At 41.0% G+C, this 21,961-nt stretch overlaps 1 protein-coding gene across 4 annotated transcripts; it reads right to left on the bottom strand.

The window, feature by feature from the left end:
* Positions 1-1,104: 1,104 nt before the first annotated feature.
* On the bottom strand, positions 1,105-21,586 carry LOC104931115 (histone acetyltransferase KAT7). 4 transcript variants are annotated; one of them, XM_019261700.2, is made up of 15 exons: positions 21,242-21,382; positions 19,698-19,842; positions 17,875-18,099; positions 15,880-16,161; positions 15,678-15,760; positions 15,175-15,261; positions 13,817-13,915; positions 13,626-13,715; positions 12,293-12,484; positions 10,264-10,353; positions 8,934-9,074; positions 8,338-8,431; positions 7,930-8,076; positions 4,965-5,071; positions 1,105-4,860 (listed from the first exon to the last, which is right to left on the bottom strand). In XM_019261700.2, exons 1-15 carry the CDS (start codon positions 21,272-21,274, stop codon positions 4,762-4,764), a joined length of 1,914 nt encoding a protein of 637 aa, XP_019117245.1. In that variant the 5' UTR covers positions 21,275-21,382; the 3' UTR covers positions 1,105-4,761. The 4 variants fall into 4 exon arrangements, with proteins under 4 accessions (XP_019117245.1, XP_010744344.2, XP_027140640.1 ...); XM_010746042.3 differs by having other exon boundaries at positions 13,605-13,715; positions 21,242-21,381; XM_027284839.1 differs by lacking the exon at positions 21,242-21,382 and adding an exon at positions 19,983-20,024 and having other exon boundaries at positions 13,605-13,715.
* Positions 21,587-21,961: the final 375 nt, after the last annotated feature.

Below are 21,961 nucleotides of genomic sequence, written 5' to 3'. Positions count from 1 at the left end.
CCATAAGTCCCCATGTTCAAATGTCCAACTTCACAGCAGAAATAAACATGTTTACAGCCTGGTACAAAAAACAGTTTTGGTCTCTATAGCTAATTTCCCCGTTCATGACAACTGTACTGAGGGTGAATTTATATACAACTCACCTGTTCACATTATATTAAGGCTTAAAGTCATGCATTAATTATGAATTAAGAGTGCAGACACTTGACTGACAGGTGGTTGCTGTTACAGGTGGCCTGTTTGAGCAACCAGGCTTCATTCACCCCACTTCATCTCCACTGATGATCAGCGTCTTTGCCCATTTTTAGACTAGCCAGGAATCAACAAAGGCAGGACAGTCAAGATGTTTTCTGGGTGTGGGGAGCGCTGTATTTGGGGTGTAACAGTTTCTGTCTGTGTTGCTGGGTCTAAAGAACACTGGGATTCTATGTTGTGGATTCTTTTCTTCATCAACCTGTCTGTCCTTGTCTTAGTGTCTTTCCTGGATCTTGTGGCCATTTCCCAAAGATCCAGTTTGTGTACCCACAAAGTTTGAGTGCATCCCTCCAAGGTTGGTGCTCTTTTTCTTGAGTTTGGACACTCGTTGGCACTTTATCATCCATGTGTTGTAGGGTTCTGATAACACCTAATTTGTGCTTTCAATGAGTCGAAGTCTTTCCAGTAAACCCAACGCTGTAAAATATGTCTGTAGACTTCACAGTGAAAAACTGCTAAACCATGTCCGTAAAAGACCGTAAAATACATCATGACACAGCCATGTTTTAAAACCATTATTTATACACTATATTAAAGGAATTTATACAAAATAAAATGGTAGAACATTAACTGTACAATAAAACAATGGAATATTTAAAAAAATATTTTACGGGCTTTTACTGTCATGGTTCAGACTGTAAAATCTTATTTTAAATTTAAAATCTGACATTTTAAAATATGGAATAAAACCTTAACGTGAAATCAGCATTATTTACTGTAATATTAGAAAAGGTTATACTGTATTCATTATGGTAAAATTCCACAGCTGACTTTTTTTTTTTTTTTTACAGTGCACACCAGGGAAACAGCTACACCCTACATACCCAACACATCAGACAAATCTCGACATGTTTTCACAATTTTCATTTATTGAAGAGGAAGGAAGGGGAGGAGAAGCAAGTACAAAAGCACAACTGAGCTACATATCAACGCCTCGCTACTTTTGTCTGTCTCTGCTTTCAGTGCGTCGTTTAAATAGGAAGCAGTGTGCGGTGAAGTGCTGCAGTACTACAACAACTCACTGGTGAAAGGTGAAGGAATGCCTCTGGGTTTTCTAAGTAACTGTGACATTATTCAGACGTGTTAATAACCAGCAAGGTGCTACCCATCTATAGCTGCCACTGGCAAAGAAAAACTACAAGACACCAGGAACAAAAAATAAACGAGAGAAAAAAAACTATTTTCACAATAAATACGAATCAATCGGTGATGTCTAACACATTCCAGGGGTGTTTTTTGACTAAGTGTTGTCATTTATGGTTTAATGGGCCCTTTCAACTGAAAAAACGATCTCTGCAACTGTGAGCGTTAAACGTAAAAGTACAAATCTCACCTACGCAAGTAATATCTCAACATAACTATAACTAAAAAAGTACAGTCGAGAACTAAATTAGCCCAGTCGTCATCAAGAGTTATGTTTTTAGGACATATTTTTCTTTTGGAAGTCTTTCAAAAAGTAAGTCCACTTTCCTGTAAATGCACTTATGAATTGGCCAAAAAAAAGAATAAACTGTACACTGATGAGTCATGGGTAATTTTGGTTAGTAGCACATTGCAGAAGTTTATTGAGTTAAGGTGCTAAAAGGATAAATGTAGTCCTGTTTGTATTGACTGGAAGTCTGTCAGTCAGTGACGTGACTCCTGAACCTCTTTATGTAAGACCCAAAAGAAGGCAGGCGAAGCTTCCACAGGGTTAGAGAAAACACACAACATGTAAAACAGATAAATAAAATCCACAGATGGTAGAAAGAAAAACGTCACGAGACAATACAAAGAAAAACATCTTCAACCTTACAGCATTTAAAGGCAACACGAGAAAAGCAAATGTAACTCGAGGCTGTGAGGGAGGAAGATTCCTCCACGCTGAAATGAAACTGTGACACAAAAGCTACAAAACAAAATAGCATCAGAGAATAAAAATAGCTGATTCAATCGGACATTGTTGGCCACACACCTCCAATTTCACAACCAACTGCTGTCCAAGCTTATGCACAACGATTAAAGGAACAGCTCAGCGTCTTGGGGAAATACACTTGTTTGCCTTCTTGCTCGGAGTTAAATGAACGGATTGACACCACTCGCATGTCTGGACAGTAAATATGTAGCTACTGCAAATAGCTGGTTATCTTAGCTTAGCATAAATAATGGAAACAGCTAACCTAGCTCTGTACAAAGGTGAAATCCACCTACAAGTACCCTGAAAGCTCAATCTGTACAAAAAAGACAACAACATGGGCTGATGTGCTGAAGCCAGGCTAGCTGTTTCCAGTCTTTGTGCTAAGCTAAGCTAACCAACCTCTGGCTATGACTTCGTATTTAACACACAGACACCAGAGTGGTGTCGATCTTCTCATTCAACTCTTGGCGAATATGTGTATTTCCCACAATGCCAAACTATCCTTTAAACATATCTAATGTTAAATGCTGGTTACAAAAATAACACATTGATCCAAATCAATAAATATGGAGATTGTCAATAAAATGAAACATGTTTTCAAACAAACACAGTGGGCTGTAAAGAACAATAAAATACGACAAAAATGACTCCCTGTCGACATTCTTTACTAGTCTTACACAAAAAGGTTGTGCTTTTCTTGTGTTTTTATGCTGCAATGATGCATCAACTGCAGCAGCAATTATGGTGCAATGTGTACGATTCAGTCATGTGTCACTTTTTGATTACTGGACATGTTTGAAACGAAAATGACTGAGTCATTGTTTTTATTGGGGGGGGGGGGGTGTTGATGAAAGTCTTGGAGTCTCTCTCCTGTACCTTTCAAGAGCTTCTATACACATTCATTTCTACGTAAAACTTTGAGATAAATATTTATATTCACATGGGAGCTGCTCCTACGGAGTAGACGTTCCTCTACCAGACTTTGTCTTTTACGTTCTACACAGTTAACATATTTTTTAAGAATATAAATAGCATTTTTTTTTTTTAAATCTAGTAAAAAACAAAAACACTTGCTTGGCTGAACACAGCTACATAGTTTCACACATTGACACAGAATCAAACAATTAAAAAAAAAGAAAACAAAAGAAGCTTAAAATGGGCCGTTCTAGCTTTTGTACAGTGGTAAACCTTAGAGGTAGAAAAAGTATAAAATATCATTGAGAACTTTAATAAAAAGAAAGGACACAGAGAACTCCCATCAGCTGACATCCCTTGTGTACCTTCACTGTTGAGAATCCAGTGGTAGACATTAAACAACACAGCCGTCACTACGATAGAAGATGGAGAAAAAAAAAGAAAGAGGAGAGAGGTGGTAACAAAGTCCAATCCTGGTAACATAACACGGTCCAAACATAGCCAATGGCAGCTATAGCTTCCTGACTACCCGCTTGACTGATGCGACGGGTTAAATACTGGACACAATGTGTGTGTGTGTGTGTGTGTGTGAGACAGATGAGGAGTTATTGATTAGCTCTGGGTTCACACAGTCACTGTCAATGTCAGAAAAATGTTTGTCCACTCACACCTCTTTCTTACACTAAAAGACACCTCTGCAAACCAGTTTAAAAGTCTGCGCTTGATGGGGTGCGTCATACAAAGCAGTTAATGTGAGGTCGTATTTTGTTCACAGGAATTATTAAACATAGTAACATTTTTCATCCCTTTCCATTTCCTCCTAACTCTCATAGAAAAAAATTGAAATCATTCTGTAGTCTGTGTTGGAACTCGCTGTTTGCACCAGACTCCTATTTCTAGAAGCTTCATGCGCCCGGGCCGCGTCCAGTTTAATCGCAGCCAGCTGCTCTGTGTCTGCCGAAACACGTCGAGTGAGTTGATGTGCTGCTGGACCTGCGTTGTGTCTCGAGAACAGAGCGAGACGCGGCGCGTGTTGAACATCGGCTGTCGCAGATTGGATTAGCGGGGCGAGTCTGGTGCTCCGCGCTAAATCAAGTGTCTGGGAGGAAACGACGCAGAATTACTTTCACTTTTCACATGACGGATGAGGTTGAGGAGATGTCAGCAGTGAATGTACAAAGACTGACATCACGACGCTAATTACTTTTATCATTTTAGTCATACTTTATGTTGGACAAGAGCCTGAAACTCCTGTGTGTCTTCCATGGACACATTCAATAATATATGTTCAATACTAAATACACAAAAAAGACAGGAAATAAATAATCACTTGAATAAAGAGTCACTTTTCTCTAAATCTGACTACCGCTTGGTACCCATATTTTATCATTACATTCGTATCATATCATTTTAATCTGTGTTTTCTTCTTTCTGATGAAGTTTTGTGCATTTAGTGAGTAAATGTTGGATTTGTTGGACTGGAGTCAGTTTCCCAAGCCGTGACAGTGACTGCTGAACCCAGAGTAACGTCTCACTCTCTAAGTGACTGACTGTGCTGTGGCTGCTGAAAAAGTTTTGTACAAGAGTGTGTGTTTGTGTGTGTTTAGGCTCAGAGTCTGTGAGCATGCCAGTGTACGGTAGAGGATCTGTCTGCGTGTGTGTGTTTTGGGTTAGCAGTGTGAAAGGAAGCTCCTCTACGTCCCTTTAGGTGGCGTCCATTTTAAGGCTGCGGGGTCGATGGTCTTGCCATTACCGCGTTTAGTCTCCTTGGCCTTCCAGTCGTCGATGAGGTCCTATAGAAAGAAAAATGCACCTTAGTTGGCTGGAACGTGCTTGTTTTTAGTACATGGTAATAAGAGTTTGAAACTTAAAATGAGAAACATGATTTGTTTCTCACCTGTCTCTTTAAAACCAAATGTTTTCCTTTCCAGTATTTCAGCATCTGGAGGGACTGCAGCGTGCTGACGATGTCCACTGGGTTCACTGCCGTCTCCTGACTGATCTCTGCAACACGAGAGCAGGGCAAAGGGAGGTCAGGGTGATGGGCTGAGGGCTGTCTGGTTAAGAATACTCCTGCAGAGTCCACAGCCAAGCTGGCTGCTCTGTGAGGCTGAAGCTTTCTAAGGCGCTTTTACATATCTCATTCACCCGTTCACACAAATTTATACACTGATTGCATTAGCTGCCATGCATCAGTTTTTAGGAGCTAATCATTCAATTCATACACACCAATGACGCGGCCTCTGCAGTTGGCTTGATTCTGTCTGATGGTGTAAGAGTGTAAAAACGACAAGACAACGATACGACACAACTTTACTATCGCTATTATTTCTTGGCTGGTGACTTCCTTGGAGCTTGAGTTATCTAACTCTCAACACGAAAGCAAATAAGCACATTTCCCAAAATGTCAAAGTACTGCTTAAAAATGCTGACAACAGCATCACGCGTACACGTGACGCTGATGGGAATGTCATTAGTTTTGCATGTGTTTGGTAATAAACCAAAGGTGGAATTAGATCAAATATCTGAGCTGATCAGAAGCAATAAGGGAAAAATCGGCAGCAGCAGATTTTAGATACAGCACGAGTGCCGTCATTGCTCTTCATAAAATGTGCAAACCCAGCGGTGCGGTTCAAACTAATCAAAAGGTTTGTGATGACAAAACTAGTACGGACAATGTTTGCTAATGTGTCCAGGCGCAGCAGAGAACGGCAGAGGCAGAGCGATCCAATCATGGCAGTAAGAGTGAGAACATCTTGAATGCAGACTGACATGACTGACAAGGTTTTTTTTAATTCCTACATTCAAAATAAAATGCAGAAATGTAGAAAGAAACAAGATGGAAAGAAAAGGAGGACAAAAAGAGGCTCAGACAGGCAGGAACACAGTGTTATTACTCAACTACTCTCGTTCTTCACACAGTCGTGGTTGCTGCCTGAGCTTTTTTTTTTTATTTGACGATCGCTTTATTTAATGTGACAAACAGATTTTTGAATTGCAGTGAATTAAAGTTATCTGTGAACAGCAACTCATCGAAAACTAAGAGCAACATTGTGTTTCCAGCTGGAGTTGTCAGCTGAAATGATCTATATCGAGGATCTCCACTTTGCAAACTGTGGCATTTATAATTAGTGCTGTCATATTCATAATGGGTCAGTGATCAGCTAAGACGTTAAATACTTAAAACTCTGCCTGTCAGTAAATGAACACAGTCACGGCTTAACTCCATTCAGTTTGAGAAAACTCCTGGAGATCAGCTCATTCTTATACTGGTCTTAATTCAAATCATTCTTAAGGCACGTCCAACAGCTTTAAGACAGCACACAACTTTGTGATCAGTAGTAGTACTCTGGAACAATACTTTTACAAGTGGGTCAACCTTTTGTCTGTATTGAGCACGAATGCAGGGACACCAATGCGTCCAGGATTCCACTGGTCTGTTTTTACAGTAATGACTGAGAAACTCGTGGTTCTTCTGGTGGAATCACAATCATTGTCATGAACGGCCAAGATCAGCGGAACCGACCACAACGCTAACTGAACATTTCACAGCTGTGCTTAGATGTTAGATCATCATCATCATCATCATTCATATGAAAGCAGAATCTGTAGGCAAGAGATTTTGGCACTGGAAGCAGAAGTTTGTGTCTGTTTGTTTGTAGTCTAAAGTTTTGGTTGCACCAGTTCATGTAGAGAGCAGAAGAGGTGGAACACACAGACAGAAATGCAAATCTACTCAGAACCCATTGTTCATCTCCCCACAATGATTTTGTTTTTTTATTGTCCTTTTCAAATTCATGTGCAGATATAAGTCTTGTCTCTGTGATCTGTTGGCTACAAAAGTCCAGAAACACTGGCTGTTGTCCCCAGAGGAAAAATCCTTGTCAGACAATAGTCGATGGGTTTCACAGTCAGTGGCAGAAACACAAAAAATAGAAAGTAGCAAAAATAAAGGCAATGAAGAAGAAGGAAATCATGGGTGTTAACAATCGCAATATAAAAGATGCTTTTTTTTAAACTAGTGTAGGAGGAAGGAGATGCATTGAACATGTTTGTTAGACCTCAGAGATGCACTGAGAAACACTCGATGTTCAGAGGGCACATTTCATTCTCAGTAAGACGCCTCTGAATACCACACACTGACGTCACAGCCATCAGATGAGGGTTGCATATCTCCTCCGATTACCAGATGACCCACTCTTCCACCTGAGCCACAGCAGCCCCTGATGTCACCTGCTGGTGTGTTCAATGACATCAGCAGTTTAAAGCGATGATGTCACAGCAAACACTGTACCATCACCAACTTTTAGGCGTGTTGGCTGCACGGCTCCAGACTGAAACATCTCACGACTACAGGATGAAATGCTGTGAAATATTCATGATGCCCAGAGGATGAATCATAATGTGACTTATGAATTGTCATAACTCTGAATGTGACTCTGCAAAGCTAATGACATGAGCCTGCACATGTTCGCTATGCTAACATGCTAAGCAAAGATGGTAAACATGAAACCTGCTCAACACTGCTGTCATTCTTGTGAGCGTGTTAGCACTGAATCAAAGCAGCGCTGTGTGACTTACAGGCTTGTTTCTGTCTTCAGTCAGCAGAAACATAAAATGACTCAGCGGGATGTTCTCTCAGAGCGCTGAATGTTTGGGATGACTTGAAGTCACCGAAAATCGAAATCACTCGAAATCACCTGAACACCGACTTGGACTGGCCTCAGCGCTCTCTGATCCATTTACGAATCTCGACACGCATGAATGCATGTATGCACATTTAAACACGCACACTATCAAAAACTGCGTGGGCTCTTTGTGGTCCAAATATATCCGGTCTCTTTTGAGTATTTTATTCTGACCTTTGATGGAGATCTCCTTGCCCTGAAAGTTGTTCAGGTAGCGCAGCAGCACCTCCTTCCAGTAACTCCGGTAGCTGATAAGGCCCAAGTCAGACAGGGGGCGTTCAGGTGAACCCACCTTCTCCTCCACCTTGGACAACAGGTAACCTTTGAGGACAGATCAGAGCATTTCATTGGCTACATAAATAAGAAATGAGGACACAGAAATACAATGTAATAAAAAAAAAGAATGATTTTCATAGCTGGATAAAATAACAACAGCATGCACAGGTTTCCTCAGATGAGCAAGCGCTTCAGACAGCCTCCTAAATCTGCTGCTGTTGTTCTGTGCACAATCCCTTTGGCCAGTGTTTACGAGTGGACTCAAACACACACAGAGGAACACACACACAGTTTGCCAGTACTCACTGAAGTCTATGAGCATCTTGCCATAGCCCTGCCTCATGTACTGTGGCATGGTGAGGATGCAGGAAACGTTGTAGTTCAGGAACGAGTTCTTCTCCTGTGGAAGGAGAATATTAAATCTGTGAACACAAACCCATGCCTTTTTATCAGGACTAATATTTTTGAATTGGAGGTTACTGGTATTTATACAGGAAGAGGATATATGCTCACGTCCTTTTCATACCTTGAAACTGAGTGAAGAAAAACTCAGACGTGTACACACAGAATTAAATATTAAATCCTGTCCCGGGGGGCATATGCAATAATCAAAATATCAGTTCAGAACCACCTAATCGGTGTTTGTGCACATCAACAGTTCACTCTCAAACCAACATGACAGATATTACATACTGTACAAACTTGTATCAGAACATGCTGAACTCGTATTGTTTAAATTCAGCTTCAGCAGAAGGAAAACAAACTTTCTTAAGGAATATACAGGTGTTGTTCCACAGCATCTCAAAATGAAAACCACTATCTGATCCAGTGAGGAATGAGGACATTTTGGAAAGTTGCTTAATATTTCCTAACTTCCAAAAAGGTTTTTTGTAGTAGGTTACCTTGGAGAAGTATCCAACTAGATGGCAGCCTGTGTTGTCAGCTTCTGTCATGACGTAGAAGAGGAAAGGCTCGACGTCATAATACAGAGTCTTGTGGTCAAGGAAGAGTTTTGCCAGCAGACACAAGTTCTGACAGTAAATCTGTAAAGAGGAGCGTCAGAGACATTGTAGTTTTTTAAAGTTTACAAGAAACACAACTAGTTAATCTCTCTCTCTCTCTCTCTCCCTCTCTCTCTCTCTCTCTCTCACACACACACACACACACACACACACACACACACACACACAGAGATGTAAATCTCATTAGGTAGAAGAGTCTTTCAGCCACAACAATCAGTTAAAAAAGGTCAGACACAACTATGAGCGCTGTTTTTTTACATTCACAGCCAATCAGAGGAAAGGGCCCTGAAGGCAGCATCACGTCTCTTTAATACTGTTCATAACCTAATTTACCAATTATGTCCATGCAATGTAAAGCACTATAAACATAGTTATTTTTTATTTTTTTTTATTTATTTATTTATATTTATATTATGTGATTATAATGCATTACAGACATGGGCATCACAATATGTTATTATTATTGTTATAAAGTACTAGTAGGTTAGGTATAGGGTAAATACTTCATAATGGATAATCATACATTGCTGTGAGCACAATATGATCCATCAAAAATATGTTTATGGTGCATTATGAACATGGCATCATAGAAAGTGTCACCAGATTTTCAGACAGCTCCCTCCACAAGAGGAAAAGCATTTATCTGACACTTGAATCTGAATTCACTGAGTTTATTATACATGCAACTTTAAATAAAATATACAAGTAAAACACATTTAATGCAAAATATATATATTTTTTTATGCCACAACAACTTTTACAGTTCATAAAATCTCTACAGCTGCCTTGTGCAGATCTCTGTTCAGGGTTAGGTCCTCTGTCGCACTCCACAGTATGACATCACTTCTGCCTCCCATCTAACACATGAGCCGCTTTGCTTCGGAAGGATGTTTTTTAATATCTAATTTCATGTCAAGTCATCCTGTCAGATGACAGATCATGGGCAGCTGTATTAATATTTTCTACTTGTTTCCAGTTTCCAAATACGATTACTGACACTGCTACATACGATTTATGAAGACAGAGCATTGATTATTTTAAAGAACAACATCAACAGCATTTCTGACCAGTCTGTGCAGTTACGAGAGTTTGTGGAGTCTAACTGGAAAGATTCAAGTTAAAAACAAACAGAGGTTTAGGATAAGAACACTAAAATGTTCTGACATGGGGCCTGATAATTCGTGGGGAAGGTCACACAGCACTCTTTTACCTTGTTCTTCTTTCCATCCACCTCAAAGACAGAGATGTTCCCCTTCCTGTAGATCTCGTCACCTGGAGGGTGCTTCCACACACACTTAGCCTTTACACAATGGAGACAAGAGGAAACAATTAGAAATATTTACTTTTAGTTTCACATCATGGTCGTGCTGGGCCTAAAATCTTCATTTTTAAGGTTCAGTTCACATCTCTACACTGAAGAAGAATGGTCAAAAGCAAAGCATAAGAGGTAAAGTTGTTCTGACTTCTCCTCCTTTGTCCCTTCCTGATGAATGCCCTCCTCTTTAACAGACTTTTATGTGTAAAATCGTGGCATGCCTCTTTACACCGCCGGTTTTAATCCTGGTGGGCTGTTTTTCTTGACGTCGATGTTTTTAATTCTCTTTTTAAAATTTAATTGCAAAAAACTGCTACAGTCTAATGAAGATAACAGTGTTGTGGCCATATGTTTGACATCCCAGCTCCAAACCTCTGAGTCACTCAGCAGAGCACTGCGTCCTCTACTCGTTTCTCTCACTCCAATATAGAAACAATGTGAACTGCATCAGAATCTAAATAGAGTCTGCGAGGTTCAGGAATACAATTATGAATAGCCTTAGGCACTGAGATAGTGAGGTTATACTTTGAACTAAGGCAATAGCCCAGACTCATTTTGTGCCACAGTCCATTTTGACTTTAATGCTTCAGCGTCACTCACTGGAGGCTTCTATCTATAATTCTGCTTCTTGATCAGAGACATTTTACTAAGATAAAGAACCGCTTTCTAACCACACCTGGAAGAATTCAAAGCATTGTGTTTTCCCTTAGTGAAACGTGAGATGATTGAGAGAGCAAGAAAACCGATCATCAAAAAACAACTGAAACTTCCTAACACATTGTAAAGTGTATAGCTCTGGAGTCCAGAATCTGTAAACCTTATAGTAAAAACAATTTTTCTGCAGGTCTAACATTAAATAACCAATAACACCTTTTGGTACCACGGCATTATCAACATTTCTGAACTGAATTTCAGATGATTTATCTCTGTTTTAAACGTGAAGCTCTTGGAATTTGTGAAACTATTCATCAAACTCATTCATCACAATTAGGAGACAGACATGACGGTGTATAACATTAGCCCTATTCTGTATTCTTCTGACACTGGACATGCAGATGAGTCACATATACTTTCACCAGGAGGAACTGCAGGTTCACAGGTCCACCCTGTTCAGATCTGCACAAACAAAAAATTCACTGCACTGTCCTGAATTTAGTGGGCTCTATTACAGAATATGGCTGAAATGGAATACAATATTCATAATTATGTGTTTAGTTATTAATCGCCTGAAAATCACCTGTCTTGGCAGACAAACTGGCTCTACCTCTGGCCTTTCATTCTTCACTGTAGTTTTTCCTTCACACTAGGAAGCCGAGGAGGTTGCAATCAGCAACTACACTGCTACATGCCACTAAATCCCACACACTGGTCCTTTAAGTCAGTGTTTCTAACTATTTAATAAAATGTATTCATTTCTTTTGCTCGACCACTTATCCTCATCAAGGTCGTGGGGGGCTGGAACCAAACACAGCTGATATTGGGCGAGAGGCGGGGTACAAATCACACACAGTTCATCTTAGGGCCAACACGGAGAGACAATTCAATTCACAGAGACATTCCAGACACGGGGGAGAACACGCAAACTCCACACTGGGTTTGAACCCAGAACCTCCTTGCTGTGAGGTGACAGTGCTAACCACTGCACCACTGTGCTGCCCTCGCATGACACAGTTGATAATAATGTTAAGCGTGAAAACGAGAATTGTTTTTAGATAAACCGTTAAATACAATGAAGTGTTTAAGACATTAACTGTCCATCATTTACTTATTCAATTCTGTTGACATCTGTTGTTTATCATTATTTTGCATCACAGTTCTTTTCACATCTTCTGAACATGACACGTTGCAATGTGGCTACATCTGACAGATTTCACACACAGCTGGACCTGCAGATTTCCCCCAAACTAGAAAAAAACTGCTTTACCATGTGCCTGCGCAGGATGGTCTGGCTCTTCATATACTTAAGGCAGAACTCGCACATGTAGAGCCTCCCCAGGCGGGCGTATTCCTCTGGATACGGAGAGTGGTACCAGGTGTCCAGCTCGTAGCGACCGAACACGATGGTTTTTATCATGTTGCTGCCCTCCGACACCTGGCCGGCCAGCCGGAGCTTCTCCTGTTACAGGCCAGGACAGGAGGGGCAGGGAAATGGGGTAATGGTGAAAAGGTACAAAGAGGGCAAGAAGAGAGGGCAGACGAGCAGGCAGAGGAAAGAGAGGAGAAAGAAGAGAGAGTTATTCAGGGAAGAGGATCAGGTGAACCAAAGATCACAGTTAGGAAAGATCACAGGAAAACCTCAGTGGAGGCAACCGGCCACGAAAAACAAAAACAGAAAACAATAAAAAGAAAAAATAGATTGAGGAAACAAGTAGTAGTATTTGTGTGAATGTAGTGCACTTTCGGTTCCACCGCATTTTCAAACTCTCTTGTGTAAACGTACTTTACGGGCTTGAATTGGGAGCGAGTGAATTTAAGACCATCAAAATAGAAGACAGACGCTGGTGTTCAGTGTTTGTAGTTAAAGGTGGGGTGAGAGATTTAAGGCAATGTGATTCTACTCCAGTACACTTCAATTCAATGTATATCTCCTCACAGTCTGCCTCTGTGTGTGATGGTTGTACACAGCGCTGGCTCTGTATATGGGAAACAAATAAAGTGGATTGGACCGAGCCACCCAACATCAACTTTATATTCCAGCCAGGATTTGTGTGTTCTAACATTACTTGCCCACAGAGCTCGTTGTCCAGTTTTCCAAGATATGCTGTTGTGATATTAGCGAGTGGTCGCAGGAGAGTTATCTGGAGCTGCTGTGTTTGCTCTGTACATCTACATGACTAACATACATTACTTGCTGTGTTGTTATTCATACTCTATCATGGGAGCTGTCATGGATTTTCTCCAGAATCACTTACCCCACCTTTAGCCGACCAAACACACAAAACCATCTGTGCGATTGTTTGATTGAAAACAGCAATATCTTTTCATCTGAACGTGTCACAAAGTAACAGAGCAGAAGAAGAAAAAACAAAACAAAACCAAAAAAAAAAAAACAGAATAACAGGAAGTGATTGTCCAAACTACCAAAAATATCTCAGACTCCTCCTGTGGCTGCAGAGGAGGGTTTGCTGACTGAAACAGAGAAGAAGAGGAATAATGCAGAAAAGAGGAGGGGACAAAAACGAAAGGGGAGGAGAAAAGAGTAAGGGAGGGATGTGATGATGAGTTTTCTCTCTTACAAGATCGTCCGAGGCACGTGCCTGCGCTTTCCTGAACAGCTCGAGGTCGTAGTCACTGGTGATGTTCTCCAGCAGCGGCTCCCTGCTTGCTCCGTGACTCTGACGGTGATCCTGGCAGGAGGAAGAAAGTTGAAAAACTTTCAAAATATAATGTGGAAGAGGCGAGTATGTGAAGGACATATCCATTCTTCATCCATTTTTCAGCCACTTACCATGTACTTTTCCTTCTGCTCCTTATTGAGGCTAGTGTTCCTCTTCCTCCTCAGCTCCGTCACCTTCTCCTTGTAGCGCAGCTGACGCTCTGTAGGGGCCTGAGACCACAAAGACACAAACACTCACACGAAGAAGATTCTGCACTTTCATTTTCACCCCTTTATCTTTTGAGGAGTGACAACGATCACAAAAAAACAGATCACTATCTTGAATTTAAATGTAAAAATTTAAAGAAGAAAATTACTACATGATATCCATGGCACTGTAAAATTTTAAAATGAACACAAAATTGGAATTCATAAAATATTCATAATCGTAAGTTAACAGATTTTATAATTGATACGGGCGTCCCACAGAGATCTACACTTATGTAATCTGTATATAAATAATTTGCCTTCTGTTGAGATTCAGCCATGTGCATATGGAGTGATCCAGAATAAACGTGGTCGCACAGATAGCAATCTGCTTACACTGAGGCTAAACTAATCACATTCTAGGTTCAGTGAAACAGAATCAGGGCCATGTACCACTCCTGAGCTAGATATATTCAGTGTCTAGGTCTACTCTAATTTGTCATTTAGAGCTCATGTGAAAAAATAAGCCAGAGAGCTGGGTTTAATTTGACTCATTTTCCAGTTCTAAGAATCACAATGATCTCTTAAACAGCTTATTTCTTGATCTTCCCGCATTTTACAATGTTGTCTGACAAGCTGGGAACGAGCTAACAACAAAATTCATATAAATATACACATCTGAAAAACTCTACCATGTTGAGCTGAGAAAACAGTAGAAAATGTGTTCATATTTCAGAGATAATCAGCTTCTCTGCATTAGTTATTCGTGTCCTTTCATGTTATCTTGTCTCCATCAGCTAACAACAATGTGTTATTGTGGAGTTACTTTTTAGTGGATGCGTACTGTACTGTATTTTGTGTTTATTAACTTTTGCACATGATTTTTATTCTGTTCTGGGGAGATGTTTTAATATCTTTCCAGGAATACCGGATGAAAGCTAGCCTTTGATGCTAACATTAGCTTATTTACAGTCTTTTATCACTGATGAGCCCTGTTCCTGTGAGATAAACTAATTACTACATCAGACTACGAGTCCTTTCAGACTCCCTGCGACTCAACATACAGCAGCCCTTCATCACTTTCAAAATGAAATAACTTGGACGGAGGAAATCAAGGAGGAGCCACATCTTTCAACTGAATCCAGCTGTTCTGTTCAGTTGATAAAGAGAATACAGGTTCATACATGTGTACCTGTGTCTGTCTGTTTTAGGTGTGAGCTGGTGTCACCATGCTTTACAAGTGTGCATGTTTACATCTATATGTAAGGGTGCTTGCGTGTTACCTGGCTTCTTGTGGAGTGTCTGTTCTCATCCTGGCGATGCGACAGTGTCCTCTCCTCAGTATGTTTCTCGCGTGTCGATGCCTTACCCTAACAAAACATCAACACTGTCTACCACCAGCGATTCACAACCACCCCCCGCAGCAGAAACATCACAGCAACCACTTCCTGTATTCCTGGAGTCTTCACAGCTTGACAACTTCAGTTAGAGTCTGTTGGTTTCCTTCAGTTCCATGCACTGGACTTTCAGCCTCAGTGTGATGGCTGAGGTGTTGCTTTAACTAATCAGTAATATTAGGAATGCTACATAGTAGCAACTGAAGAAACAAAATGTAACACATGCGTACTCCAATGTGACAGATAGTTGTCAAAAAAAAAGAACAAAATAAGGAGAAATTGTGAACACATGAAATGGTGAGAGGATTTAAAAATAGTATTCGGTATCATGGCTTCACACTTGCTTCTTACCCTGGAATCCCTGTTGATATGTATTTGTGTGTGTGTACCTTGCATTCATCAGCAGAGAGATTGTGGTAGAGTGGACATCCCGATATGGAGAAATGTCTCTCATGTCTCCCTGTTAGGTGACCTGAGAGTAAAAGAGAAAAAAAAAAGTGGAGGGAGACAAATGAAAAGAGGTCAGGGTTGGAACATTGGAGAAGAACATCTGATCCAGTGCAAATTGTTGGGAGTTTTTGTGCCTCTCACCCAATGAGTTGCACCCAGGTGTGGGACACTTCATGTTGAAGTTGTAGCTCTCGTGGAAGCGCCGTCGTTTGGGCCGGTGAGAAAGGTCGTGGGCGGCGGCCTCTTTGAGCGACAGCTCTTTGGCCAATCTCTCGTCCTCCTCCTGGGAAACTACAATATCGTTGCTGGAAGACACGAGGTCGTTGCTGGGGCTGGAAACTTCGATGTCAGACTCTGAGGATGGGGCGTTGCCTGTCGGGGTGCGAGGAGGGGTCTCGTCGCGGTCTGCCCCCTGCTTCAGGTCTGCAGAGCCAATCGGGACAAAGAAATAAGTCTCATAAATCTATGGTTTGTCTATTTAACTAAAAGAGGGAAGTCAAAACGTGCACACATTTCAAATTATTTTTTTACTAAGAGATAATAATCACCTTAACACGCAGCATAATGGTCTAATTTTAAAGGCGTGATTCAATTATGGGGAACTGAACTATTTTTGCAGCTTACTTATGGATTGGGTGTTTTTTATTGTCTGTCTGAGGACAAACAACACAGAATATTATGTTTTGATGCATTGTACAAAGTTAGTAGACTAACTACCTTGTGTTGGACAGCAGCAGCACAACAAACGTAGCACCACCGAAAGAACATTTCAGTGAATAACAATCAGTATCTATCCCTGCAGAGCCGAAATAGCCATGCATGTTTTATGATAAAGATACTGCCACAAATCTCTGTCAAGGGAAATCTCTGCAGGCTGCAGGTGTGACCACATACAAGTGCAGTTAACACCTTCCAGCAAAGAAATCCAATAGTAAAGACTGATGTTCCTGCAGCACTAGGCTATTCAAGATCCGGTCAGGGAAATGCAAGCCTCCACCCCAAACGATACTGTGTGTTACACCCCAACATCATTCCTAATACCACTTATTTAAAAGGTTAACATTAAATCTGGTGTTCCACAAGGGTCAAGTTTAGGGCCCTTAATGGTTGTTATTTGCCTATGTTTGTAAACTGATATGTTAATTTAATAACAAAGTATACTACATATCTAACAAACTTATGACAAATTAACTATTAGTCAACTTTGAGAAAACTTATTTTATTTTATTTGGACCTAACTCTCACTGTCTGTCACTTGGAAACTGGACAGGATAAGCATCTTGGGAAAGACAAAATTGCAATACATTTATCAGTCACAATAGAACCAGCTTCAGCCTCCATTTTCAAAAACTTTAATTCACAATTTTTTTTTATTTGCAAAGAAGATGTAAGAAGAAATTCCTCATTGCCAAACATTTTTTTTACTAAATTGTGTTTCCTCTTTGAGATGACCTGCATGATGACTTTTTTTTTGGCTGTACCAGAACATCTGTTCTTTCTGTGATTCGTTCCTTGTGTTTGAGTTTGTCAGAATTTTAACTATACTATGTTGTGATGTGTAAACAAACTAGGTTTGTGCGACGTAGATGTGATTAAAATGTCTGTAATATAAACATTTTCATGAATTAAATTAACTGTGTATCATTGCATCAGTCTTAATATTATTTCACGATATGACTCAGTGTTAAGATAGATCTGCTTTAGTGGTTACAGATCACCTCCTCCTACAGTGTCTGAAGTTAGACAACAGACCAGGTCTCTGTAAGGTAATTCATTCATACCAGTGACAAAACACAAGTCAAGGATATGTACTGAGACACATTTGTATTATTTATAATCAGGAACACACTGTGATCACAGACAGGCCTCATGACATTAGCTGAGCAGCACTATAATGAATGAATCAATGAATGAAAACACGCAGACAGACGCCCTTCCTCCTCCTACCCCTCCTGTCCACCTCATCTTCACGTCATTCCTTCTTTTCTCTGCCCTTCCTTCCAGCCTCCTTTTCAACTCTCTCATCAGTCTCCCTTTCGTCCTCTCCCTCCTTTTCATAGAATAAACGTTGAAAGCATTCCTAATGTAATGTCTGATCTAATTTCGAAGATACACAGGAAACACTACCGTTCTCACCATTAGCCTCGGTGTCTGAGCCAGATGACCTGCTCTGACGCAGTGGGTATTTTTTGGCTGCAGAGTTTATCGCCCCCTGCTGGCTACGAGTCACCCTGCGCCCGGAGGAGAAGACAGACGCTGCCACTGCTGCTGCTGCTGCTGCTGCCGACTCTGCTGCTGAATCCAGGCCTTCGTCTAGACCCCCGGCTGCAGGGGAACTGCTCCGTACTGAGCTGCAGTTATCTAGAAGAGAAGAGAAGAGAAGAGAAGAGAAGAGAAGAGAAGAGAAGAGAAGAGAAGAGATGAGAAGAGAAGAAGATTATTTAATGACTACTCGATATGGATAGTTTGTAGATAGGATAGTATCTTTCTGATTGATTTTACTGCTTATACTTCCATACCTTTACTTAATTTTGCATGGATTAGTCAATAAATTGATTGGTTGATTGACAAATAGAAAATAACTAGCAAATGTTCTGATAATCAAATAATTTCTGTCATTTTTCATTGACAAATACAGAAATGTCTTAGTTCCAGCAGTAATAATAAACAGAATATCTTCAGGTTTTAGATGATTAGCAGTCCCCACCAGACAATCAAAAAAAAAAAAAAAAAAATCTGCAGATTATATGATAAAGACAATTGTCATTAGTTGCAAAAACTGCCTCCTAAAAACTTTTACAGTCTACTAAACAGATACAATAACATTTCTTAAAGACTAAACCTGAGCACACTGTAACTGGGCAACAAAACAAAAATGGTAAGAAGAAGACAGAGTTACTTGTTGCGTGTGGCCTCAATGGTCATGAAGACACTAATCCCACCATAAAAAAGACTGAACCTCTGAATCCACTTCTTCTCGAGGAAAACTAGCCTTTGTGCTGTTTCTTAGTCTGTCTGATCACTGTGATGGCGTGGCTAACGTCTCTCGGTAACAAAAAGCAGAGGAAATAGTGTCAGCCTTTCTTTCCCAGCTGTAAATCCCCTCTGGCAGCCACAGCAGAAAGAGGTCACAAGGGGGGTGGGAGTAGAGTTCATGTGTTTGTGGTGGGGGGAAGGTCAGCCTGCCTGAACCCATTCAGGCTTCAGGGTTCCCACATATAATAGCTACTGCAACAACTGTTGAAGTCTGGGGGGGGGGGGTGGAGGCCTCTGTGAGGTCCACAAATTAACACATCCTGTCTCACTCAAATACACATGTAGAACTGTCTGAATAGAACGCACAACTTTATAGAATAAACAGCTTTAATTATATGTTTGCCAAGGAAAGGTCTTCCTAAAGTGCACTGTTGCCATGGCAATGGTACGATAAATGGGTGTAATTACACTAAGGTTCTCCCTATGACATGTGATGCTTTACAGCAATGAAACGCTAATACAATTGCGCTGTAAGGGTGTCATTCTGATATACTGGAACAAATGATAATGCTTCTGTTGAATACCCTGTTGGCAGTAGAGTGTTACACTGAGCCTGTAAACACAGGGTAACAGAGCTGCTCTGTATCCTGTTATATATGCCATATCATTATACACACATATGTGTAAACATATGAGAACTTATATAACTAATGCTGTCATTCATTCATTCTGCCTCAAACACAATACAACTATTTCCAACACTACTAATATATGTTAAAGACCGTTATGAGACAGCAGAAACGTTAGCATGTATGTATGTCTGAATTCATTTCTATGTTAAAGTCCCTCATATTGTTCCTTATTTTACAACCTCTCACGCCAAACGCTTTATTGTTTTGCCTTTGTACGACATAATTAGTGTATGTGTTCTTTTATACTTCCCATAACGTCATATTTTTTAAAAACAAACCTGAAGTGTTTACCTTGTGAGCTCTGGCTGAGTCGCAGTGACGCGCGAGTCAAGCGCGTGCTGCTGCGCCTGCGCGTGCTCTCGGAAGCTTCGGCGTGCTCGAGGTCGGCGGAAAAATCCGAGTCCTCCGTCCCATCCGAGCTGCTGCCGGCTGTCCTCTGGAGACGAAACCACAAGTCAACAGCACAATCGGCGTTATTTCACCACAAAGTCAAGTGGTGTTCCGTGTCAGCCCCGGTTAGAGACAACATGTGAGACGAACTCGACTTAAACACGTGTGTGTTGTTATTTTTGTTACCAGCGGATAATTCAACAAAGATCCCATGCTGGGGGAGGAGCATCAACCTCTCCACACCTCCTCCGGATCCCGCACCTCCTCTGGACTTGTCAATAAATACTAAAAATTAGCCAAAACGACATCACTATGGGTGAAACCCCTTAACCTAATCACACCGATTGCATCTACTGTACCAATCCCAATTTGATACAACGTCTGTGGACACCTTCCGCGTGGATTCTCAGCTTATTCACAGTCACTTAAGTCGACGAGATGTTTAAAAAGGACTGTATCCAACTCAGTACAACAGACCCAGTGATCAAATGTCGCAAAAATTAGCAGAATTTGTCGAAATTGCAGGCTGCCTATCTGTCTGCCGCACGGAATGAATGGGGGTGATGCTGAGGGCGTATGTGGGCTCAAAATCCAGCTGAGTGGGGGGTGGGGATAGGGTACTCAAGTGGGTAGCCACCAATGTCATTTGCATTGAACAAATAACATATCGGGGCCCACTTCCGTCCTCTGACATAACAGCCAATATGTGATATCACAGGGCCACCTACCACTTTATAGAATGGAGGAATAATAATGCGTATTCCATTCAGTGCGCCTGTTATTTTACTCACAACCGCAGTTATTTCGTTTTGTAATTTTTCCCTCTGTCAAATTTTATTCACACAGCAAGAAATAACATGCAATAATACGGTACGATAAGTTTGTACACGCCATGGATACAAACAGCTATAATGATAATCTTTATAGACAGTAACAAAAATCTAAAAAAAAAACACAAAAAAACGTAAATTTAAGAAATATCTATCTCCACACTACAGCGTGGATCAGACGCGCGCGTTCAATGGAAGCGCTTTTGACAACTTCATAACAAGAGGCTCGGCGCTTTACACGCGACCAATGACATTAGGGAGGAGGGCGGGGTTTGAGACAGGCGAACCAATGAACGCAACGCTCGTCCCGATCCCGTCCAATCGCGGCGTTGTTTTGATGCGTCCCATACCTCATACACTCAAAGAACAGCCTGTTCCATTCCAAACTGTTGTAGCTACCGTTACCGACGTTAACGGAGGTCGGTGTGTCTCCACGCTGTCCGCCAAGCTCGTAAAAACCGGACCCGGGTCTAAATCCTCAAAGCTTTTCACACTTAGCCAACACTTAATAAACAATAAACACACTCCCACAGCTCAGCAATAAACACGAGCTAGCGTGGCTTGTAGCACAACACTAACACACAGCTCGGTTCAACATTAATATTCAACCCACACCTGCAGCTTATTAGCGGCATCTCGTAGAGTCATATTTCAGCTGCCGGGCGCTCAGAGCTCTTCACACGCAGCCTCATGTTTACCTCTGCGGTGGCTAACATTAGCTATGACGTGATGTTGTTGTGTGTCTCTGCTCTAACGGCTCCGTGTCTGCCTTACCTTTCTACGCGGCATTTTTCAAAGCAGTGACGTGTCGCCTCGGGTCGAAGTGTCCCTCCGCGCCCTGAAATCTATTTATTTCAGCTCGTATGAATAATAACAACAACAAATCTTTCGATACAAGCCAACTCAGCCAAAAAAGCGCATCAGTTTCTCTGCACTTCCTTGTGAGTACAGCGCAAACTCGTTAGTTTTTTTTTCCGTTGACGAAATGCCTCCGTGTGGAACACACAGTTTGTGGCGGCACTTTGATTCGGGAACTAAAAAATGTTCTTTTAATGCGCGCGAGCGGAACACGCCGAAGGTCGACGAATTAAGTCGCTTTTATAAAATGTAAAAAATTAACGAACAGCTTTAATAGGTTAATTCAGGTTAACACATTCAGAGCAAATATTACTTTCGTTAAAAATCATCAGGTGTTACGCAACAGAGAGCGGAACCACCAGCAAAAACTCAATACGTGTTTAAAACAAAATTTGAAATATGTATATAACTATAATTGTTTTAATCCAGTCTAATAAATGAACACTTCCGGACACACCGGAAGTAAGCAGGAGTGAA

Source organism: Larimichthys crocea, chromosome XII, assembly GCF_000972845.2.
Source record: "Larimichthys crocea isolate SSNF chromosome XII, L_crocea_2.0, whole genome shotgun sequence".
In the NCBI taxonomy this organism is placed as follows: Eukaryota; Metazoa; Chordata; class Actinopteri; family Sciaenidae; genus Larimichthys; species Larimichthys crocea.
The sequence above is the reverse complement of the archived record's forward strand: the minus strand, read 5'-3'. Positions and strand labels throughout refer to the sequence as shown.